The sequence below is a fragment of the Culex pipiens genome, chromosome 3 (genome assembly GCF_016801865.2).
Source record: "Culex pipiens pallens isolate TS chromosome 3, TS_CPP_V2, whole genome shotgun sequence".
Taxonomy (NCBI): Eukaryota; Metazoa; Arthropoda; class Insecta; order Diptera; family Culicidae; genus Culex; species Culex pipiens.
Window position 1 is genome coordinate 118,009,386 of NC_068939.1, and position 24,957 is coordinate 118,034,342.

A 24,957-nucleotide genomic window follows, 5' to 3' on the forward strand; every position below is an offset into this window, starting at 1 on the left:
TTGGTCTAAAATATGAAATGACAAAAATTATCTATTTGTTGAACTTTTTAAAAAATATGCTTGATCAGATCAACAATAGAAAAAAATGAATTGAAATTATTTTTAAATTAAATTAAAGATGGCCCAAATTATGAAGAATTGCTCTCGTTCATATTCCAGTACGCACCGAGTCATGAAAACTGTTCTATGCTGCTCTCGTTGATGTGTTGATAACAAGTCAACAATTTAACCGTATTTAACGCGTTCAACGTGTGTGTGTTGGTCAGTCCAAAAGGCCGTGGATAATGATAACATTTGCAATTATCTCCTGGACTGGTGTGGCGGTGGCCAAACAACACGAATGTTCCAAACACACACACTCACCACTACCACTACCAGGAGCATATTAGCACATGGCTGCGAAATGAAATTACGCGGAACTCACACAACCGACCGACGGCGAAAAGACAGGTTCAACCGAGGGGGATGACACTCCCGAGATGAGCTCGCGATTTAGCCTCGATGACCACGATTTCCCTCGATTAGACGCGATTAGCGCGATTTGGTGCGATGAGCGCGATTTCATTGCGATGTGAGCGCGATTTGAAAAAATCTCACGATTTGAGCTGTCAAACTGCTCGAAAGAGCTAGGCAACAATAAAATGACATTTCACGCTGACATTTGATTCGAGCAGTGAAAAAAGCAAAACAAAAACATGAAACACGTGGGAAAATTCAGGAGGAGGAAGGATTTTGTACCTACCGAAGAAGCGGATTTGAATACTCCCGATCACCGTGCGGAGGTCTTCCGTTTGTTTTGTTGTGGTACGATCCGTGCATCCGCGCAATCGCTCGAGCTAGTTGCTGGAATCGGTGGTTCTGAATCCTCGCCGGGGTCCACGACCGCAACCAGTACGGCCACGAGAAGTGCCGCGAGCAGCGGAGGTGGAGACTGGTAGAAACAACAGAAGTGGTACAATGCGGTTGGAGGAATTAGCAGCAGCAACAGGTTCATGCACAAGAACCAACTCAATCAGCTAGTCCTGAACACGCTTTGCCACCAGAAGGTCTTGCAACGGTTTATAGTGGACCAGTCCAAATTATCGCCGGATACGCCATCAATAGTAAATATAGTAGTAAAGGACTGCCCAACCGTGAGGAATCACGCATTTTCAGATGCCGAACCGGTCGATCTGTCGTGAATCTTCTGCGAGGTCACGTGAGACTTCTGGTCGGACTTACTGCCCACGCCTGAGTTTGCCCAGGTTTACCAGCCCGTTTCCAACATCATTCAGCACAAGGCTGGCGGCAGTTTATCCTCGTCGTGGTCGCTTGTCCAAACAACCAACAAGAGTTGCTGGAGCGCACGACATAGAGAACGACTCGGACGAGCATCTGCAGATGTTCAACATTGATAACTCGCAGAATGAAACCATATCGGAGTGCGTCGGCGGAATCTACCCCACGCTGGACGAATCGCTTGACACGTTCAACTCGAAGGACGGTTCGGTGCTGGCGATGGACGACTCACGGGAAACGGCCTACAACTACAAGTGGGGAAAGTGCATTGACGAGGTAATCCATGCACCGACATTCCGATTGCAACACTGTCAACACTGTAAGAATCTTGTCGTTATTTACCAATCCTCAGGAAATGGCGGCCAATCTCAGCTGCCTGAACATTGATGCGTGGGCAAACCTAATCGACATGAACTCGTCCTGCAAGACGCGTTGGGCTGGCAACAAGAACCAGCTGGTGACGTCGCGGTTGGTAACCTGAACCTGACCGACGCCAAGCAGTATGGCATCCGGCAGGCAACGGCTACTGCAACTACAGCCAGACAGGCTGGCATGCTAATGACATTTGACTAATAGATGTGAGATTGATAAAGAAATCCGCAGGATTCCGGGAAAAAAGTCAGCTCGACCTAAAAAATTACTAAAAAGTTAACGATTTTGCTTTTAATATTGTATAACATTCGAATAAAACAGTTCGTTAATATTCCATTTATTGATTTCTGTTAGTACTTATTGTTGTATTACAACCAAGATTACAACCAAACGTGTGCGCCCATTATCCACTGAGTTTACCAAGTAGGTCATACTGCAGCCTGAACAACGCACAATTCTTGAGTTTCCAACGCGACCCACCCCACTAACATCTCTGCCTTCTGGTTCCGGTTTGGTGACTATTTTTCGTGAAGCGGTTCGTACGAAATAAATTCTTCAGCTGCGTCCTTATAGAATACGGTATCATTTAAACCTAAAGCAACGTCTAAATCAAATCGTTCAGCCAGTCAGTCTTCAATTCGATCTTCGTCTAAAATCCTCCTACCCTGGTCAACGTCAAACACGACCCAGTTTTCTTTCTTCACCACTTCCGGAAGTCCGTGCGAGACAACGATTGCGAGAAGACTCTAACCACCAGTAAAGGCATCGTTGCTAAAACTGTCCGGCAGCCTGTGGGTGTACAGTACAGACGCGAGCTGAAACCGAGTGCGAGCGGGTGATGCAGGAGGTCGAGAGCAAACTGCCGGAAGTTATTTTTGACCATCTAAACGCAACAGCATGCCAGGGAATTCCTCTGGGAAACACCATTCTTGGACCGACCAAGAACATCCAATTGATTGACAAGGCTGTCCTGCAGGCTTACACCAATTCGCACTTCAAGGTCCCTGCATCGTCCTGGCCGCGTTCGGTGGAGTCAAAGAAGAAGACCTAATTAAGCTGGCCGAGTCTTGCCTCGGAAAGGTAGGCAGCACCTTCGACGGAAAGGCCCCCGCTCTGACGCCGCCGATTCACCGGTTCTGAAGTGAGTTGCGGCTGGACCGATCAGAACAATGATCCGCTGATGGTCGCCAATATGCTGATTAGCGCGTGGTATGGCACGCAGGGTGGTGGCGTCAAAACGCCAAGGACAACCTGTGCTCTAGCTTCCAGAAAAAGAAACCGTCCTGTGGGGCATCTACTTTATGTGCGATCCGCTCAAGTACTAGGACATGGTGTCCCACCTGCAGAACGAGTGGATACGTCTGGCACGATGGTCACCCACAGCGAAGTTGACCACATCGAGAACCTGCTCAAGACGAACATGCTGCTGCAGCTTGACGGTACGACGCCGATCTTCGAAGACATTGGCTGCCAGATGCTATGCGACAACAGTCGAATTCCGCGGCAGTACATCTTTGACTGCTGCTCGGCCATCGCCCCGATCGAGAATCTGTTCAATTACATGCGCATCCGCAGCTCGATGTAATGGGTCCGAGTGTAAATTTCTCGCCGCGTTGCATTGTGGCGTGACCATTGTCACTTGAACCACCGACTTGTTTTTGGTTGAGTGTAGCTCAACCCGCTCGCTCCTGTTTGACCGACTTCCGTATCTTGACTCTTGCGTATGGTGCATCAGAAACGCCATTTGACCAGCTCGGTCCAGAGGTCAACCGCAAATGTGCAGGTTCGTGGTAGCTCGCGTCCTGTTTGAAAGATTGGTCTATTTTTTTAATTCAGACAGAGCGTAGCACTTGCCGGCATCCGAGCTGGACAGCACCGAGTGGCCGTTTGATGCGGCGTTTCGTTGACTAAACCAAATTGACCAGGATTCAGGAGGGCGGGGCGCAACAAGCACAGGTAGATAAACCCGGGTTAACGCGGGTCCGCACTAACGGTTCGCTAGGCGATGGCCACTTGGCGACCACGAACTTTTGCAGACAGTTGCAGATGAAACGCACCGTCCGGGGACACGCGCCCGTCGAGGTGAAGAGGGACTGCGTCAACTGGTCCAGGATCATCAACTAAAATTTCGCTTTTGAGCATGCATCGACATTCTCGTCCATTTTGGTTGGGTCGGACCGGCCGGACACGGCCAGTGAGGCACCACGGAAGAGCGTTGTCGTTTCGTTTTCCCGTGTCACTTTCGCCTGGCACAGGATTCTTGACAGTTCGGTTTCAAGCTTCTCGTAGTGGAAAACTTTCAACAGTGAGGTGGCCGGGATGCGATCGTTGATAGATTTCGAACAACGCACGAACCGCGTTTAACTCCGCCTCGACCAGCAGCTGCTGCAACGGGCTGTATTCCTGCAAATATCATCGTAAATGTTAAACAGACCTCTTGACTCAGGATCTCAAGCACAACTTACCTCGCACGGCATGACCAAATCGTCCAGATATCATACAGGCAAACGGATCGATCCCCACTCGCCCATCCGAGTCATCCCGATCAGCGAGAATGACAGGAAACCACTCTTCGGATTCAACACAGGTCCACGATCAGCTTGGCCCCATCGGAATCCTTACCACGTTTTTCCTGGCTCAGTACGGTGATGGTAACGGTCATCAAATCCGGCGGAATGTCACTAAAAACGATTCCTATTATTACACGAACTTATTCCACCATAAAAGCAAAACTTACTCCAGCACAAACTCCTCCTCCGAGATGGGATCGGGTGCGGTCTTGACATGCGTCTTTCCCATCTTGACCTGGTTCCGCGAAACGATACAGTACGGGTTGGGCACGAGCTTAAACGGCAACTGGTGCGCCTCCAAGATGTGCAGATTCAGCCAGCGCAGTTCGCACAGCCGCGGCAATTTCGACTGGGCCTTGCTGAGCTGGGACACGCACGCTTGCAGGCTCCAGCTCATAGCAGTCGAAAAAGTTCCGGATAAACCTCGAGCTGAACACCTTGTCCGCGAGAAAAAAAGAATCTGCAAAAGCAGCTGCCGCAATCCGTCCCGAAACAAAGAATTTTGGTTTGTTTACCTTTTCGGGCTGCTCGAATAATTTCAACAGTGCTGCCAGTTTTATGGGAAACTGCTAGAACGAATATTGTATGGCAACTCTGTCTGCATGATTGTAATTTTTCATTCGAGCACGATCTGAGCACGATGAGCGCGATCTGGCGCGATTTGGCGCGATGAGCAAAAAACGACCACGATGAAGGTACGATGAACAAGAATGAAGGAATTTGACGCGATTTGGTGCGATTTTATTCAAATCGCGAAGTGTCATCCCCCTCGGGTTCAACACACTTTCGCGATGTGCGAAGGTTGGCCAACCAACCGACTACGAAGACAGTTCCTGGTTCAAGAAGAATTAGGAACGAAAACGCGCCGGTTTCTGGAAAAAGGGGAAAGTTCTGGTTGAAACTGGAAAATGTTTGCGGAGATCAATATTTTTGAGGCGCAAATTCATCTTTATCTGAAGTTCAAAATCTGTGTGAGTAGTCTATGCACTTTCTATCGAACCTGTTATGCAAATAAACCCAGCCCTGCGTTTGACAGGTCGTGATGCCTTGCACACCTTTAGGATTGCCTACCTTGAGTGTGTCAAGGAAGACAATGCCAAAGGTGCAGTCGACGAGTTTGTGCACAACCTGTCAATCGCAGGGCTGGGTTTATTTGCATAAAAGAGGTTCAACGAAAAGTTCACAGGTTCACAGTCAGACAAAAAACACTCAAAGTACGTTCCGCGTTCAAATTTTCATAAATGGGAAGGTAACGTTGCTAGCCTGACCTGTTTCGGAAAAAAATAATTCAATATGATTACGGCTGGCCAAACTAGGCCAACTTCGCATCGAGTCAAATCATCCTTAGCCGGAACTAACCTCTTGCGAAGCAATCTTTAAATTGCTGTAAATTGAACAGATTACCCACTCGGCTGTGGGAGCACCTTTTGGCAACCCTGACACAATTTTGCACAACCCTGATGCTGGTAGGCTTGAACACACACGCTCATTGGTTTCTACTTATTCGCATGGCGATTTTTTTTTCGCTTGGTCTCCTTGCCACCTCTTTCAAGGCTGTTTCAATCATTCTAACATGGCAAGGCTATCTGCTCGACAGCCGGTTCAATAGCCAGACCTCTGCCCGCTCCATCTTTTTTATGGACTCCATGATGGATTGAGCGTTGGTTGCAGAGCAGATGAGCTTGTTCGACGATTTTTGAGCAGTTATGATGACAGCTGAGATGAGATGATGACACGTTTGCTAATCTAAAAATTATTAGAATAATTAATTATAATTTTGTGTCAGATTTTTCAAGATTTTTGTTAAACGCTTTTCTGAAATTGAGATCTGCTAAATTTATACAGTCGAGCACTTTTGACAGTTTGCACACCTTGCCATGGTTCGAGTACCTTGAGTCGTGTTTCGCAGGTTAAGCTACCGGTAAATTCCAGTATTCTCAACGTGTAGCTGGTTTCTGCAGGTTAAAATTAATAAAATTTCGTATAAAATTTTGACAAGCAATAAACAACCTGCTCGGATAGAGTGGAGCAACAAATGGTAGTTTGGAAACGGTCTGCTTACTATTATTTATAATTGGACAGCGACAGATTAGCTTTGTCCTTGCCCAGATAACGTGGCAATTCAAGTGTATTGGCACACAAAATGTATTGATTTGACTGCACGAGGGTATTTTGAAGTGAGTTTATTACCTTTATTGTACTTTTCGAGCAGCTGATTCCAGGGCTTCGTGTGACAGATGCTTACCTTCAATTAATGCAAATAATGTGGAAGGTTGGCAAAATCGTCAAAATATGCAAGCGTTCGTTTCCTAATCCCCCAACTGACAATGAGGTAAATGTCAAACAAAATGAGTTTGTTATTTTCGAATTCCAGTCTTGCGCGTGACGGAAGCTTATCCTTCACATTTTGTCTTTTGATTGTGTTCTACGCATCAAAGTAAACAATGCGGAAGGTACACAACTGTCAAACTCTGCAAACATTCAATCCCTAATTCTTCAACTGACAATCAACCTAATGACTTGAGTAATTTCTGTCTCCACACTCTGTCAAACTAAACCATCAATTTTCAGCTAAATTTAGTTCCTTGCCGTTCTCTCAGCATATCAGTTCTCTGAACCTCTTAACAGAAAAAAATCGAGATAAAATTAACATTCGCACACACTGCATGTCAAAGTGAGTCAAAAACGTGCCCCTTTTCCTGGACACGTCGCCAAGTCGCCGTGTCATGCCACCAAAGACCGGGCTAAAATTGTCTCGTCAAAAATTGACATCTCTACGCTCTAGGAGTGGACCCTATTTTTTACCGCTGTGAAAGATTGTTGGCGAAAATGACAATACTCTAGGTCATTCGCGGGGCCGTCGCTCCGGATTTTGGCGAAATTTCTCGACCAAATTTTACTTTTTGCAAAATTTTAGAAAGCTACGAATTTTTGAATTATTTTTATCCAGACTTCTTAGAAGTTAATGTTTTTTTTAAATAAATTTTCTGAAAGAATATACAAAAATGTATAATTTAAGAAAAGTTTAACTAACACTTCTAGTTGAATTAAACGATTTTTTCACGAAGCAAGGAAAACAATTTTGCAAAAAAATTTCACCGTTCCTTGACCAGTTCTGAATCATCTCGATGCGGTCACGGGAAGCCAGGGAAAACCCTGTCCATTATGAGAACGTGAATGCATCGTAATCATCATCGAGCTAGTGAAAGTGAATAATTGTTTGCTTTCGTTGGCACTTGAAAACAAATGCACATGGTTCTGGACTGCACACTTGGGGTGCTGGTGGTGCAGGCGCATGTGCAGCACCACGACCGACGGATGTGATTAAAATAGTGCGACGACTAGCAATTAAAAAAGCACATGCACTTTGTGTTTGCCCCTTTTTTTTTTGTGCGGAAGGGAGCAAAGTCGCCACTCGCCAAATATGCAAATCTAGGTCGAACGCAACAGGTGGGTAATTGTAGGCTGCATGTAATTTGCAGACTTCGATTAACAGTCTGGGTTAAATTAGTGACAAATCGTTAGGGACAATTTTGAATTTTGCATTTGATATGAAATTCGAATTGAAAAAAAATGAGATTTTCAGAAAAAAAATACATTTTATCTACCAATGTGTCTAAAGTTAACGGTTAGTTAAGCAGCTGTTACAGCAATATAAATGTTCAATTCTAATACAAATTCAAAATCAAGTCACTTTTTTTAATTATTGTTTCTTAAAAAGCTATTCACATTTTAAAAGCAAATTTTGAAAAAATATGAAGATGAAAGAAAAAAGATTTGAAAAAAACCTTGGGCATGAGTAAGGACCTCGACGCCGTTAGCAATGTTGGCTTTAAAATAAAATTTCGTGATAATATCACTTCCCCCCAGCCAACATTTTTGCCATGCGAAGCGGGCCTCGACGCTGTGTCTAGGTTTAATTCCTAGCTAGGAGCCATCAGTGTCTTAAGAGGTGGTCCCAAGGCCGAGTAGGAGTTCATGAAGCAAATTAGTCGTCTCCCACCCCTTTTAAATTGAAAAATGAACTCTGAAACCAGCGCTTACTCACAACAGAAACAGAGGCCTCTTCTAGGCATTGTAGGATAGAATAGATTTTGAAATTTATTTAAAAAAGATGTTACGTGCATAAATTTTAAACTTCCATTTAAGTAATAATACAAAGCATTTTGATATGTCAAAATTTCCATAGAGTCTCAGTCATTCAATAATGTAATGATATCGGACAAAATTCGTTAATCTGTTGAACTAACGGTTTTCGGATTATGGTTGTATCGACCATTGTTGCGAATCGAGGATCTACTGGAGCCTTGACGATCAAATGGAGCCTAACATTTCAAAGGACACATGGGTTTTGTGAACAGGAGTGTGTCTCCTTCACTCAAATGACAGTTTACATAAGGTATGATAGAGATGCACTCTTGTTTGCAAGGCTTTATGCCCTAATGAAATGAAAGGCACGAAATAGTCGTCTTAATGACGAGTGTTCAACTTATGAACTGTTCATTTATGTTTATGAACTGTTCATTTATGTTTATTGGTTTTTGGAAGCGGCAAGACTGGTTTAAAAACAAGGTCCTTTACCTTATTTGGCGTTGTAATAAAACATTCGGGGATTTGAGATTAAATTTACTTTCAGACAGTTTAGTTTAGGTTGTTGATTAAAGTTTGTTAGTTTTCCGTAGACGAATAATTGGACTTAAATGATTAGTTGATTTGGTCGAAGTGTAATATTTCATTGGAAGATCTGTTTCTAGTTGTAATGTAGGCCGAATTTATACTCCCTAGACAAGTTAGTTTTCATCTCTTGTTCTCTAGTATTTTTTTATTTCCTTTAAATTTGGAATACATCATAGGTTTCTTTTGTATAGATCTTCGATAAGTCACATTTTCTTATTTAATGAACTAATAATTTAATTTCTTCCGGGCCTTTTTACTTTGAATCACAATTTCAGATTTTCTTTATTCAGTTTTAAAGTTAGATTAACGTAACTGCTCAAGTCATCCAAGTTCTTACTACTCACACCAACATTAATTTTCTTTCCCCTTCCCCCACCCGATCCCCTATATCTTCCGGTGGTGTTCATTTTGTATGCAATACTAGTTCGGCCACTACCCTTTTTTCCACAAGAAACCGGACTTGGACTGACTTGAGTCCGCGTCCCCCACCTTGCTCCGTAAAACGAAAACGAAAACGAAAAATATGAAGATGAAAGAAAAAAGATTTGAAAAAAAATAATCCTATTAGTCAATCTGGTCAAAACTTATCTCTTGCAACAAGTTTAATTGTAGGAACTTCTCCATACAAATTTGGAATCAGTTCATACAAAAGTGCTTTGAAAATATTCGAAAATCTATATCTGAGCAATTCTCTGCGGAATCGGCTGATTTCATTATTTTTTTTTGTTTGGCTGAAATTTTTTAGGGAGCTTCCCTATGAACAAAGAAGGCATTTTGCTTCATTGGTTCGTGTATACAAGTCTCCTTAGAACTTTGACAGCTGTCCAAATAAAATGGTATGTTTTTTGAAATATATTCAAAAATCTGTATCTTGAAGAGATTTTCTGTTCGTTTTGGTGTCTCCAGTAAAGTCATAGGACAATTAAGAAAGAAGTTAACTCTTGAAAAATGTGTTTAACCTATTCACAAAAAGTTAAATTCCTATAAATCGTATCTTTTATTCTTTGATATATTTCCGCGCACCACCAAACCGAAGTGCGCATCACTTCCGTTGCGCGAAAAAATCTGTTGCGCCGAACAAAAATAAGGTGGTTTGTCGTTAGCGTGTACATCAGCCTGTTGCGCAACAGGCTCTGACAGGTTGCGCTCGTATTTTGATTTTTGTCTGCTTTCACAATATTATTGAGGACAAAAAACGGAAACTTTTGAGCCAAAAGAAAAAAAAAACAATTTTCAACATTGAAAATCCATCCAATAGTTCTAAGATAACTTTATAATATGACGTAACCTTGGGTGTTTTCAAGCAAGTTTACGTCCTTTTTAAAAATTGACTTGGAGTTGTCTAGCTATCGTCAGTTGAAAAATTGAGGCTAAATACAGGTTGATACGTATACGTTGAGGTTCGAAAAAAACTAGCTGAATATTTGAAAAGGTCCTATGAAAATTTCATTTGCTAATTTGAAGGTCTCGGGACCAGAGAGCTAATATCTGAAAATATTTTCCCTGATTCCTTGTTATATTTTACATAACATATCCAAAAATTCCATAAACACGATTCGGAAATATGCTTTTTGAACATAGGATAGGAGCACCCTAATCGCAAAACAAAAATACTTATTATTTTGGCCAAGGAACTCTCATGCCAAATTTGAGCCAAATCGGAGCACTTTTGATTTGGAGACTTCCTGATTGACGTGGAATCGCTGAATAGAAAAGGAGTGTTCTATAATTACGTAACGCAAAAATGTGATTTTGGACCCCCCCTCTCCTCTTGATACAAAATTTCCATTCATTTTTTTTTGTATGAAGCGTAACACGAACCTCGAATGACAACTTAGCCATACCACTTAGAATCAAATTTAAAATAAAAAATTAAATAAATAACGATGCACATCAACCAGAGTTTTTGCACCGAGATTTCTGTTACTCTCATTTGAGTGTTTTAAAAACTACGGAAACTTTCGATGTATTTTTGAATTCATCCCTAAAGAACTGTTTACAACACTATTTACAACAAAGTTTGACTAATTTTACAGTCATATTTTTGCAGGATTGGGTCAGTAAGTTTGCCAATGTTGGGTTAACAACATCCTTGGTTGCTGTGCACCCTTAACCTTTCGGAAGTCGCTTTTTTTGACTGCCGAAAGGTTGAAGTGGAAAAAATCAATATAATAATAAAAAGATCGAAATGCTTTTTTCGTCACCTGAAATTGTGGCATTTTTTCCGAAAATTTAACGTTCCATAATGTTTTAAAGCCTTGTAAGGCTGGTGCAATGTTGTTCGATTTGGTCTAAAAACAACTACGGTCCAAAAAGCAAATAAAAAATAATAAAAAAGTACGATTTCTGGGAATAATTTTTGGGAAAATATTCTAAACAAAACATCTATTTAAGAACTTTCAACAGTAATAACTATCGAAACGTGTTTGGCATTTTGATTGTATTGTCAAAAAATAAAATATTGGTAAAAATTTCGTATCTTTTAAGTTGAAAGTATTTTCAAAAATGTAACTATACATTTATGCGAAATTTTTAAAATTTTCTTATTTTTTCGAAAAAAAAAGATTGATTTGGTCAAGCTTGCCTTTATTGGTGAAAAAGTAACTTTTTATACAATCAATCACTTTAAGGGAAATAAAGTTATCATTGGTTTAAATTGGATTTTTTAATTAAAAATTAAGTTAATTTAAAAATCATACCTGGGAATCCTGTTGATGAACTCCTCCCATTATTTTTATATGTAAATTTTCCCGAGAAATCAGATGAAAAAAAATCACACCGTCAAAACGGCATTTTAAAGTTTCATACGACTTTTTCAAATGTTAGGCTAAAAAAAGCTCTAGAGAGGTCGGATCGATCTCATTCATTTTTAAATGCAATCGAAAAAAAAAAATCAAAAATCATTGAAAGTTAAAAATCGAGTGTCTGATTGATGACTACTCTACTGACAAAATTTCAGCCAATAAAATAGATTTAAAGAAAATTTACTGGTCTCGGGAGAAACCTGAGAAAAAAACGGGAATTTGAAAAACGAAATTCTATGTTTAGCAACAAATATTAATTTTACTCCTTGTTTTTTAAGTGAAAATTTTAAAGTTAGGGGAGACGAAAACCTGAAATAAAATTTGCATTGGCCTAATCATAAAAAAGCCGACATGACATCTCCAACATACTGCGTGCGTATCAACCGCAGTTGTTTCGCCATTCCCTCAAAATCATGACTCAAAAGCACGCGTGAGTTCACGAAAAAACACGTTTTTTCATTTCATCACCATTTCAACCAGTTGCACTTTGCACCACATATCGGGCAGCCCCTCGTATGTCATCGTGACACACAGTACGAGCACACGAGATCATCGTGCAAAACCGACAAGACACGACGAAGACGAAGATGCTGTCGGTGCGGATGCTGATCGTTCTCGACGTTTCGTGCTGAAACCCGTGTTCAGTGCTCACTCAGTACTCGTCAATCGTGCGGAACGTTCACACGCGGTCTGGTCTTGATGGGTGAAAGTTACACTTTAGTGAAAAAAACGTGCAATTGAAAACTGAAGTCGCTGAATTCGAGTGCTGTAGTCACACGAGAGCAGTCGAAGAAACGTGACATTAGACGAGTTAAGCTCGATCTATTTAAAGTGGTAATTTAGAAGTGGTGCTTAGAAGGGTACTTCAAACTACTATAGTACACTTAGAAGGGAAAGTCAAGTGGCGTGTTAGTGAGCTTTTCTTCAAATTACACTCGTTCTTTAGTGAAGCAAGATTGTTTCCAGCATCCCTTTGTTCGAGAAAAAGCTTTTATACGCCTTGCTTCCAAAGTCTAGACTTTTCATCTGCTAGTGGGTTTGCTAATTTCGTTGAAAGAAGGGAAAAAGGAAAATCGACCATTTTTCGCACGGCAGTGAAAAAAAAAAGAAACACAACTTATAAGGTGCTGAAAAGGTGCAGTGCAGGGAAATTGTGACACGATTTTCTGGAAAAACTGGGACACGACCGAATGCAGCTTTGAACGGACTATAGCTAGTGGTGTGGAGCGGTGAAGGTGACTTGATATTCGTTGAAACAGTTCATGGCATCGTTTGTGGAAAATGTGAGTTTTTTGGGCCATGCAAGGAGGGAATTGTGAAAAATTTACAAAGTGGAGGATAACAGTAATTATTCGATAGTTAACTTTTCGCGATTTCTAATTTTGTATTATTTTTAAAACATTGTCCATCGATTCCTTATGTCCAAATAAGCCAGTTCGCATCATTGGTTTCTCCATACAAATATCCTTACAAAGTTGGAAGTCCATACGAAAGTACTTCTAAAACGTTCGAAAACCCGTATCTTGCGAAGGGATTTTGTGGCAACGGAAAAATGTTTGCTAAATTTGATATATTTTAGTGGACCAAAAGTGCCAACTGTTGAGCTCTAGTGCATGATGGACGTTTTAATTTCGGCCTTGTTATAAATATCTTGGCAAACTGTTATTGCGATTTTTGTCAAAAAATTAAACTAAAGTTAAAATTTTCTCATCTTTTTGAAAAAAATCACAGAAAAAAATAATCAATTCCCAAAATCGTGAATTGCTGTTTATGAGTTTGAAAACCACAAAGGAATAATTTACTCATGAGTAAAGTTTTCACCATAAATGTGAATTAAATTCTTCGTCGTTGAACTAATTTCACGATTTCAAACATTGTTTTTTTTTTCGTGTAACAAAAGAGCTTAACATATTTTTTTTTTGCATTTTAAAATTTTAGCCTGCGGTCAAAAAATCCCTTCTCAAGATAATAATTTTCAAACGTTTTCATAGCTCTTTTCCGTAGATAACTTCTAATATTATTATTTTTTGTTTAATGCAAAACAACATTTTTTTTGTTTAGTGCCTTTAACAAATCACCAGTTGTGTTGCCAGGATTTGAACCGCGATCTACTGCTTACGAGGCGGAAGTGTTACCACTAGGCTACGTGGCTCAAAAACAAGAACGATTAATAAAATGGGTTAAGGCCATTACAAAAGTGTTCAAAAATTTCTATCTTATAAATTTCGTATAAAAATAAGAAGCATGAATCTTTCTTAAACTGGAGTTATGTAATTTGAAACTGAAAAAAAACTGACAGCAAAATAAATCCGTATTATTTTTTGGATAGAATACAAAAATCAGCAAAATAAAAGAAAACTTGATAGTTTTAGATGAAATAAAAAATAATGTCATCGTGTTTAAGTGTTTTTTTGATAATAAATAGGAATAAACTTTAAAATAACGTTATTCTAACTTTCCGAGAAACAAAAACATGATGTTTGCCAATTTTAAAAATGAACCTTTCTACATTGTACACCTTTAAATTATTTTTTTAAAAGTCTAATTATTCAAGTTTTTTCTCTGAGTCGAAATTATGAGTGCTTTATTTCTAAGATTTATTTTATATACATTTATGCCTTCCTCACCTCAATGAGGAAAAGTTATAAAATCACTCGAAAAATGAACTTCTTTTTTCGACCTCCTAGACCCACCTTCACGTATACCTATCGACTCAGAATCAAATTCTGAACAAATGTCTGTGCGTGTGTCTGGATGTGAAAACCCGTCATGCTATATATTGTTAGAAAGGTATTTGAAAGACCAACGCGTCCATAAGTTTGAAGATCTGACAACCCCATCAAAAGTTATGAGCACTTAAGTGTTATTTATACACTTTTTTGAGGCCGGATCTCAAATATTTTGATGAAAAAGTTGTCCGGATCTATTATGCGACCCATCGTTGGATAGGTAATCAAAAGACCTTTCCAACGAGTCCGAAAGATTGAAGATCTGACAACCCTATCAAAAGTTATAAGTACTTTAGTGTTTTCAATACACTTTTTTTGAGGCCTGATCTCAGATATTTTGATAAAAATAATTGTTATTTATACGCTGTGTAGTGTATTCACTTTATAAATGTGAGGAAGGCACCAACCACCTAAAGGTGGATTAAGTAACGTTTTTAGTTTCTTTTTTTACTAAAACTGTTAGTAAGGCTTTCTAGTCGAAAATTTACTAACAAATTCACACCTATGAGTGCCACAGAAATTGGTTTGTTTGCATCAGATCTGCTTTCTCTTCCTAGCAAAAGATTTTGGCATGCGACTTTTAGCTGGTTTTTAAAGGCCTTCCGCTCGATGACCGCTAAGAGACCGTCTTTTATTACGTAACGCAAAAAAATCGAATTTTTAGACCCCCTCCCCCCCCGTAACTAAATTTTCATACAAATAACAATTTATGGAGCGTAACATGGTCTCCGACCACCCCCCCGTTGCCCCTTATCTGCGTTACGTAATAAAAGAACGCTCCCTAACATATTTCGCAGGGACAGCCTTATTTATAGTTTGATTTTGTTTTAAATCAGAAATTATGTTCGATAATTAATTGGGAGATGAAAAGAACAAATGCGTTAGGTGATTTTCGAATGATCCCACTTTGTTTACATCTACGAAGAAGGATGCTGTTCAATGCATGACAACAATGGAAAGTTACTTGCTCACTTTTATTTGAGCTATTTGTTACTTTGGAACAGTCAAAAACACTTTATGAAGGCTGTTTCATGATGAAAGTGCTGATAGGCCGATAATAGCAATAGGCTGAGAAATGGTATATTTCCTCTACTTTCCTCGGGAAAGTTTTAGAGAATTTTCTCAATTTTAATGCTATTGTATTCGTTTAAAAAATTTAGTGGAAAATAAAAATGATAAAAATGAGGGTTTTTCAATACAAAATTGAAATGCAATGCGCAAAGTGTGGACGCAACCAATCGCTTCCATATTTTAGGGGTTTGTTTTGAGCCCCATAAGTAGGCTTAGTGATTTTTCACGCTCGAAAATAGCAAATTTCACGGGGACCTCAATTTCAAAACACAAAATTTCACGCAAATTTCACGGAACGTGAAAAATGTTAAAATAACTCTGAAAATCTTATGTTAAAATCACAGAAACTATTTTTTAAGCCTTATTATATATTATTCTTCAATAAACTAAAAAAAACTTCACTAAATTTGAAGGTGACACATATATTTTGAAACAAAATAAAGGGCATGCGTATTCTCATTTATTGAACTGCTTTTTTAATATTCGCTAAAAAGTTTTCGCTGATTTGTTTCTGTTTTATCAGTTTACATTTATATTTTCATATAAAAGCAAAATTTAACAATTTTGTCCAGAAAAAAATAGTAAAATAGATTGAATTTTCTGCGGCATTTAGCCCATTCAAAATATTTTTATGGCTTTCTTCTCTCCTTTTCTCTCTTTTCAAAAACTAAATTTAAAATCAATAGACAAAAATAAAATAATTTGTAACGAAATCGAAATTTTTATTCAAAATTAGAATAGAAAACATAAAAGGTGGTATTTTTTAACTTTCACGAGTATCATCAACCCAAATAATCAAATATCGATAAAATTAAACAGGACTCAGAAAAAAATGTGAAATGCAATGTTTTTAAGAGATGATTTGAAAGATAAAAATAATCTTCATTTTATTTTGAATAAAACAAAGCTTGATTCTTTTAATTTCTTTTGAAATTATACCTTCCAAATAAAAAAGTAATAAAAGTTTTACTACAGCGAATGAAAATATTACTAAATTTAGTTATTTTCTAAAAAAAACTGAAAAATTTGAACAATTCTTCAAATGGTTCATAAAAAGCTTTCCAATTGAAAACTAATAAAATTTACTTAAAAAGTCTTTATGGTTGAAATGTTAAATATGATTTTATTTGAAAAAAAAAAAAATATGTGAGGAAATTGATAAATTACAAGAATTTCACGAAACAGTCAAAATTCACTAACCCCATATTAGTAATTGAACAAGGGTATTCACTCGTTTAATTCTACAGTAGTTCTCAAGATTATTGTAATTCCTATTTAAGGTAGATAAAATACTTTGAGAAAAATCGTTACAGTTTCACAAAAACATAAAATTTCACGGGATTTCGCGGAAAAAGCCAAATTTCGCGGATTTCACGCTGTCCGCGAAATCGTGAAATTTCACTAACCCTACCCATAAGGCATCAAAAAATTTTTGTTCTGGTTTGATTTGATCACTTTTTAATTTTTCCGTATAAAGACGAGCCAGTCTACTATACACATTTACTTTCCCATAATTTCGTTGCCGGCTCACAGATATAGGACTGCTTGTACAAACACACACACCCAATCTAAATTTGTATCTAAAACTTTTTTACATAAACAGGGTTACCAGATCTTCGTTGGTAAAATTAAAAGTTTGTTTAAGGAGTATTTCTGTCGGGAAGATTGTTTAAACTCTTCTGAAATATTACGATTACTGATGTTTTTTCCCCATTTTTATCTTTTTTTCAGATCCCATCTGCCGATATTTTCGTTTGCAACCGTTCCATTTGATCCCAGCAAGATTCTACCCACCAGGAAAATGCGTCCCCGTATCGAGAGTTCAATTGGCGGTAAGTGCTTTTCCGTGGAAGAGCTCCTCCTTGAGGAGATGTTTTTATTTTGACTTTATGGAAACAGGAAATCTGGACCAGAATAGACTCGGGTTTGGTTTATTTTGGCTAATGTTTTTTCTTCCTCCGGCAATGGCATCCTATTTACGCTATCGTATCGATACGAGGGGGATATTATTTTTACTCCCTCGCAAGATTCTCTTCTTACTCAAAGTTACTACCACGGAGGGGGCCAAAATAAGTCGCATTCCGAGAACGAAAATTGAAACTATTTGCGGCGCGCTAAAATTAAGCCGAAAGGAAATGGCAGTCACTGTAGCCGGTACAAATTTGTCCATTGTGCAATACGCGCGGTTGATTTGGTCGTTTTTAGCAGCCGACGGAACGGCATTTTGTGTACTGCGTAGATAAACGGAACGACCCTGGATGTGCGACGAACTGCCAGTCAACTGCAGCCAAGTGTCGCGGTTGTCTTGCTTACCTGGCGAAATTGTCATTTGGAGAAAAAATTGACGCAAAGAGTTGTCGTGAAAAACGATGATGAAAATCTTTCAAAACATCACCAAAGAGTAAACGATATTTTCACTAATATCTCTGATATTTACCATAGCAATCCAAGATTTGTTTGTTTTCACTTTGTTTACAAACATCAAGACACTTGGGCGGCGCCTCACGTTAACCTTGCAAATCAGTGTTAGTTTAATCAAAAATCTTGAAATCATTTGAATGAACTTCAATTTCAACGATATTTTGCGCATGATTGTACAAAAAATCGGTTATCGTTTTTTTAAATCAGTCAAACTACATTTTCACAGATATTTTGAATAAACGGGAACTCACCACATAAAATTGATTTTCACCACAAATCGTTTGACATTTGCTTGAAAGTGTAGATGTCTCTAGCACGAGTTTTTGATAAAAATGGTCGTCGATTTACGTCTGTTTGTCTATAGAACCTCTTTTTTCGAAACTTTATAAAATATTTAAGTCAACAGAGCATGACATCGTCAAAAGTTGTGATTGTATGGATGCCACGTGTTTCATCGAGCGAAACGCGAAAAACTGCTGGTAAAAGAGTGCGAAAATTAGGAAGTGGATACAAATTAAGACATTACCGGTGGATCAATGGATGATCAAAACTGATAAATGATGAGCAAGAATTGTGAATGTAGCAGCAAGTCCAATGCATTAATATTGTTTAATTTAACTTCACATTTACAAATCACAATAAAAAATCACACACATTCTTGCCAGAGGATGTGACTTCTCTCGTTGCACTTATTGGTGAAGTTAGTGAAGCACAGACTAAAAGACGCAAATTATTGAACGTTTTTAGCGAGAATCGATCAATAATTCCTCGATTCCTCAATAATACTTTGAGAACCAAAATGTATGATCAATTTCAATAATGAGAAACTCACCACGGCGAATGTGAATTCAACACTACTGATTTTGAAAGGAAAATGCTCAATGATTTACTTGTGTTTGCCTCTGATAAATGATCACAACACGTCATGAGTTAATTCAAAAATTGCCTGCATCAACGCCAACAGTCTCGTATTTCGCGGATGCACTCGAACGAAAAATTACAACTAAATTCTCGCATGTGTCCACATCTCCCACACTCAGCACTTTCTCGCCGAACACTTTGCTTCCCGTTCAGCTCAACCATGTGACAGGGGGAGGCGCGCTAATTTATGACAAAATTTGTACAATTTCGTGAACCAACCACGTTCGGCGACCGCGTCTAGACATAACCTCTCACTTATTGGCGCAACCAGTGAGTCTAGTGAGGGAAGACGATGATTCGGTAATTTTTTGGCTTAAGTAGCTCTCGGCGAAGAATCCGGCTCTCATAAATCGACGACAATGTCGACCTGTTGTTGCTGGGGCCTAACCGTATTCGATCCTGTTTGACCACTTTGTCAAGCGGTTGACGGTGTGACGTAGACGTTCAATTATAAAATTCATAGAAATTCGTCAAACGAAGCCGGAGAAAACCCTTCGCGAAGGACATCGATTGAAAGGCGACCTTCGAGCAGCTGTTTCCACACAACTGGTGCGCATATAGGACATGTAAGCTTGTTATTGACTTGCAAATACGTCATACGAGAGCTTCCACAAACTGGTATCATATCGTAGTAGGCCTTAGGCAAAGTTGGTCGTTATTGATCTTGGACTTTGTCAGCGCTGCACTAGATGTAGTCGTCGTCATGGTGCTTAATTGATTCAACCTCCTCGGTAAACTTCCACTTCAAAACAACAAAGCAATTTTGAAACCGGAGGAGCAGCGCGGTACTTCACCAACAAACAGTCAGGTGCGAATGTTTTTCACACCGCGTATTTACACAAACATTACCGCGCATGGTAACTTAAGGCTGATACGCAGATGGGAAGGAACGCAAAACTCCATACAAAAAAACGCCCAAGAAACGGTCAAGGAAAGGGTCACGAAAAGTTTTTTCTTAAGCGGTACGCAGCTGAAAAGTAACAGAAACGGAAAGATTGCGTTTGACGTTTCTTAGCGCGGTGCTTGTTTGTAATATGTTTTGATGAAAAAATCAAAGAATTGTAATTTTCCTTTTTGAATGCGACTGATAATTACAAACGTTTTAATAATTTTGTATTGGATATAATAATATTTAAAATTCCCGCCGAATCTCAAAAAGCAGAATATTGAAACTAAAAGGACAGATTAAGTTTTTTGGAAGAAATGGAGGAAAAAAAGAAGTTGTCTTTATAGACGTCGGCCATCGTGTCATCAACAATTTATTGCTAGTACCAACCAGCTTCCTCTGGATTATGAGTCCCCTGCTCTGTCCGATTTATCCACACTCGCGGGACCAAAATGAAGTAAATCAGAGTGAAATTAAACTTGACAATAATCATACAAATATCTATGTTCTTACTGAAAATACAATAATAATCTGAAATTTTGAAATCCAACCAAACAACAAATTCAAAAATATAAAAAAAAACAAACATTTCAGAAATTTCAAATAACATTTTTTTTTTAAAATAATAAGGCCGTTGCAAATATTTTTCAAAGTTTATGTCGCCCTCCCCTTCAAAGTTGGGCTGAATAATCAGGGGGCAAAAAAAATATTTTTTCGAAAAACTTCAAAATTTTAATGAAAATTAAAGTTTAATCAACTGAAAACCAGTTAAAATGCATTTTCCCGCGTTTATAATCATATTTAGCATGTTTGAACTCCTTTGAAAAAAATTTAAATTTTCTTGAAATACCAATGTACAGTCCCACGAAAAGTTTTTTTTTTTTGCGAAAAAAAAAATTCGCAAAACTAATGATTGGAAAGCAACTGTACGCCTGTAAAATGCTTTATTAAACACTTTTTTCATCCAAATGTTTAAACCTAGGCTTGTAATTTCAATTTTTATATTTTTTTATTTTTTTGCCTCCCCCTCGACTTTGGTCAGAGCAGAGGGACATAAACTTCAAAAAATATTTGCAACGGCCTAAAGAAAATTTCAACAAAAATCTGAAATTTGGAAAATCGAAATTAAAAATATGCAGAATTGAATAATAATTTTAATATTCAGATTTTTTTCGAAATTCTAAAAGTTTTAATAATCGGAAATATAGAAATTCGTAAACACAAATTTACGAAAACCTCGAAATCATTGTTATAATCAAAAACTCTATTTCTTCCAAAATTAAAAAATCTAGAATGAAAATTTAAGAATAAAGAAATTTAAAAAAATTAAGAATTAAAAAAATTTAAGAATTTAAGAATTTAAGAATTTAAGAATTTAAGAATTTAAGAATTTAAGAATTTAAGAATTTAAGAATTTAAGAATTTAAGAATTTAAGAATTTAAGAATTTAAGAATTTAAGAATTTAAGAATTTAAGAATTTAAGAATTTAAGAATTTAAGAATTTAAGAATTTAAGAATTTAAGAATTTAAGAATTTAAGAATTTAAGAATTTAAGAATTTAAGAATTTAAGAATTTAAGAATTTAAGAATTTAAGAATTTAAGAATTTAAGAATTTAAGAATTTAAGAATTTAAGAATTTAAGAATTTAAGAATTTAAGAATTTAAGAATTTAAGAATTTAAGAATTTAAGAATTTAAGAATTTAAGAATTTAAGAATTTAAGAATTTAAGAATTTAAGAATTTAAGAATTTAAGAATTTAAGAATTTAAGAATTTAAGAATTTAAGAATTTAAGAATTTAAGAATTTAAGAATTTAAGAATTTAAGAATTTAAGAATTTAAGAATTTAAGAATTTAAGAATTTAAGAATTTAAGAATTTAAGAATTTAAGAATTTAAGAATTTAAGAATTTAAGAATTTAAGAATTTAAGAATTTAAGAATTTAAGAATTTAAGAATTTAAGAATTTAAGAATTTAAGAATTTAAGAATTTAAGAATTTAAGAATTTAAGAATTTAAGAATTTAAGAATTTAAGAATTTAAGAATTTAAGAATTTAAGAATTTAAGAATTTAAGAATTTAAGAATTTAAGAATTTAAGAATTTAAGAATTTAAGAATTTAAGAATTTAAGAATTTAAGAATTTAAGAATTTAAGAATTTAAGAATTTAAGAATTGAGGAATTTAAGAATTTAAGAATTTAAGAATTTAAGAATTTAAGAATTTAAGAATTTAAGAATTTAAGAATTTAAGAATTTAAGAATTTAAGAATTTAAGAATTTAAGAATTTAAGAATTTAAGAATTTAAGAATTTAAGAATTTAAGAATTTAAGAATTTAAGAATTTAAGAATTTAAGAATTTAAGAATGTAAGAATTTAAGAATTCCTAATTTCCTAATTTCCTAACTTCCTAACTTCTTAACTTCCTAATTTCCTAGTTTCCTGATATCCTAATTTCCCAATTTCTTCCTCACTTCCTAATATTCTAATTTAATTTCCTAACTTCCTAATTTCCTAACTCCCTAACTTCCTAATTTCCTAACATATTATTTTCCTAAGTTCACGATTTTCTAATTTCTGAATTTCCTATTTTCATTATTTCATAATTTCCTTTTTTCCTAACTTCATAATTTCCTAACATATTAATTTCATAATTTCTCAACTTCCTAATTTCCTAAACAACTAATTTCCTAGTTTCCTAATTTCCTAACTTACTATTTTTTTTAATTTCCTAACTTCCTAACTTCCTAATTTCCTAACTTCTTAACTTCCTAATTTCCTAGTTTCCTGATATCCTAATTTCCCAATTTCCTATCTTCCTCACTTCCTAATATTCTAATTTAATTTCCTAACTTCCTAACTTCCTAATTTCCTAGTTTCCTAATCTAAAAAATTTCCTTATTTCCTAATTTCCTAATTTCCTAACTTTCTAATTTCCTAATTTCCTCATTTTCTAATTTCCTAACATCCTAATTTTTTTACATATTAATTTCCTAATTTCCTAATTTCTTAATTACCTTGTTTCATAATTTCATAATTTCCTAATTTGCTAATATCATAATTTCCAAATTTCCTAATTCCCTGGTTTCCTAATTTCCTAATTTTTTAATTTCCTTATTTCATAATTACATATTTTTTTAATTTTAGTTTTTGTTGTTTTAGAATTTAAGAATTTCTAAATTTGCTTTTATTTATTGATTTCTTAATTTTGTTTAAAATTGTTGTTAAAAGTTTTTGAATAAACATATTTAATCTATTTAATTTTAAGTTTTGAATATTTTTAATCTTTTTATTTTTTCCTCGAAAGAACCTCAAGCGCGCACACCGTCAATCGCGCTCATACCGAACTGTCAACTTTTCTTGGGGGGGTCACGAAAAGAACACGCAACATTTCTTGACCGCGTTCCTTCCGATCAGCATACCGTACTTTAAGAGGAATAAATGTTTGTTTATTTTGCTGCATGCCCGCCGTTACTTTCATCGCACTTTTATGGGCACACCTTTCCCAACCTTAGGAATTGTGTTTACTCTTAGTTTTGCTAAATTGGCCAAAGTTCGATCACCGATAGATCGAGAGATGCCTCTTTTGGCAAGCGAATCTTTTGCTGTTTGCGATTGAACTCAAAGATCGGTGGAACGATTTCAAGGGAGGTCAGAAACTTTTGATTAGTATAATGACCGAAGAAGTAATATTGCATAATTGGTTTGTCCGTGCAAGTCTTTATACAATTTTGGCAGTTGTCCATACAATTAAAGGAACATAAATATTCGAAAATCTTTAACTTTTCAAAGATTTTTTTTATTGATTCGGTGTTTTCGGCAAAGTTGTAGGTAGGATTATTCAGAAACAAATAGGAACACGGAAAAAATGGTTTTTTTTTTCTCAAAAATTCTTTTTTTTTATATGTTTTAGGGGACAAAACCCAGCATCTTTTAAGGCATTCAGAAGTATGGACCTCAAAGTTAAATTTTGTCCGACAAATTCCGGTTTTTTAACTTATTTAAATAGTGACCATGATGGTCCACTCCTGAAAATATTTTTTTCGAAAACTTCAGAAAATTTCCTAAAATTTCGTCTAAGATACATTGAAGATTGGACCTCTGGTTGCTGAGATATAGCGGCATAAAGAAAAATAAACAGGAAAATTGAAGTTGTCTCACCCAAACAACCCTCCAATTTCTAATGTCGATATCTTAGCAACTAATGGTCCGATTTTCAATGTTAAGAAAGGAAACATTCGTGAAATTACGATGTTTTTGAAAACAATATTTCCAAAAATAAATAATCATAACTAACATTTCAAAAGGGCGTAATATTGAATGATTGGCCCTTTTGAAATGTTAATCGTGATTTAAAAAATAAAAAAAAATCGAAAGGATCGGAAAATTTCACGAATGTTTCTTTTTTTAACAAAGAAAATCGGACCATTGGTTGCTGAGATATCGACATTAGATGAAGTTGGAGGGTTGTTTGGGTGAGACTTAAAAAACTTCAATTTTCCTGTTTATTTTTCTTTAAGCCGCTTTATCTCAGTAAGCAGAGCTCCAATTTTCAATGTCATTTAGACAATTTTATAGCACATTTTCTGAACTTAAAAAAACATTTTTAGTAATAGATATTATAAAAAATAAAAAAACGGATTTTTTGGACAAAATTTAACTTTGAATAGCTATATTTTGAAAGCGGTGCACCAAATCAAAAAATTGCCAAAGTACTTTTCGATTGCAAATTCGATTTTACGAAAAAATGAGGTCAAAAAAAAATTAAGTAAAAGATTTATATTTTTACAGAAATCACTATTTAAATAAAATTATAACTCGTCGGCAAAGTTGGGTCCATAGTCCTGAATGGCTTAACCATCTACAACCTAACCCCGATTTTCCAACCGATTTTTGATCTTTAAAAAGCATTGGAAAGAAGAACTCTTAAAAATTTAGAAAATTTCAGGATTGGAAGTTTAACTTGTTTTATGTGACTTTGCCAATGTTTTTAAAAATGTCATTTTTTTAGGGGTCAACTTTGGCTGTGTTTTTTACTAACATTTTCTATATTTTCAGTAAAAAGAAGTATGCAGTAATTTTTGTAGTGTCCCAGACTATGCCTCTACACATTTTTTACAATTTAAATAATGATGGTAGCGTTCTATAGCAGGAAATGTGAAAAACAAGCAAAAAATTGAAAAAGTAACTGTAAAAACGTGAAAAAATTAGATAGGCAACATGTAATTA

General features: G+C 36.4%; 3 protein-coding genes and 1 pseudogene across 5 annotated transcripts in view; 3 read left to right on the top strand and 1 right to left on the bottom strand.

Moving 5' to 3' along the window:
* LOC120417888 (influenza virus NS1A-binding protein homolog A-like) overlaps positions 1–24,957 on the top strand; it is a 63,770-nt gene that overhangs the window by 8,001 nt on the left and 30,812 nt on the right. The window contains exons 1-2 of one of the 2 annotated variants that reach the window (XM_039580112.2): positions 12,788–12,984; positions 17,233–17,333. In XM_039580112.2, the coding sequence (XP_039436046.1) occupies positions 17,303–17,333 (31 nt within the window). In that variant the 5' untranslated portion in view covers positions 12,788–12,984; positions 17,233–17,302. Of the gene's footprint in view, positions 1–12,787; positions 12,985–17,232; positions 17,334–24,957 lie in introns of those variants that run through there. The other variant, XM_039580111.2, reaches the window with a different exon arrangement.
* LOC120417891 (uncharacterized) lies at positions 453–1,986 on the top strand. The gene is made up of 2 exons (XM_039580113.2): positions 453–1,554; positions 1,631–1,986. Exons 1-2 carry the CDS (start codon positions 1,156–1,158, stop codon positions 1,757–1,759), a joined length of 528 nt encoding a protein of 175 aa, XP_039436047.1. The 5' UTR covers positions 453–1,155; the 3' UTR covers positions 1,760–1,986.
* LOC120417890 (mitochondrial-processing peptidase subunit beta-like) lies at positions 2,489–3,250 on the top strand (annotated as a pseudogene).
* Positions 2,535–4,617, bottom strand: LOC120417892 (ras GTPase-activating protein 1-like). 2 transcript variants are annotated; one of them, XR_005605518.2, is made up of 3 exons: positions 4,388–4,617; positions 4,116–4,331; positions 2,535–4,053 (listed from the first exon to the last, which is right to left on the bottom strand). XR_005605518.2 is itself a non-coding variant. In XM_039580115.2 (2 exons), the coding sequence occupies exons 1-2, from the start codon at positions 4,615–4,617 to the stop codon at positions 4,229–4,231; spliced, it is 333 nt and encodes a 110-aa protein (XP_039436049.1). In that variant the 3' UTR covers positions 2,535–4,228. The 2 variants fall into 2 exon arrangements, 1 of the variants encoding a protein (XP_039436049.1); XM_039580115.2 differs by having other exon boundaries at positions 2,535–4,331.

What these genes read in the sequence shown, in the direction of transcription:
- LOC120417891 (XM_039580113.2), top strand. Translation starts at nt 1,156, where the DNA reads ATGCCGAACCGGTCGATCTGTCGTGAATCTTCTGCGAGGTCACGTGAG. An exon ending in GGGGAAAGTGCATTGACGAG is followed by an intron (nt 1,555 to 1,630) that starts GTAATCCATGCA and finishes ACCAATCCTCAG; the next exon opens with GAAATGGCGGCCAATCTCAG.
- LOC120417892 (XM_039580115.2), bottom strand. Translation starts at nt 4,617, where the DNA reads ATGAGCTGGAGCCTGCAAGCGTGCGTGTCCCAGCTCAGCAAGGCCCAG. An exon ending in GAGGAGGAGTTTGTGCTGGA is followed by an intron (nt 4,332 to 4,387) that starts GTAAGTTTTGCT and finishes AATCGTTTTTAG; the next exon opens with TGACATTCCGCCGGATTTGA.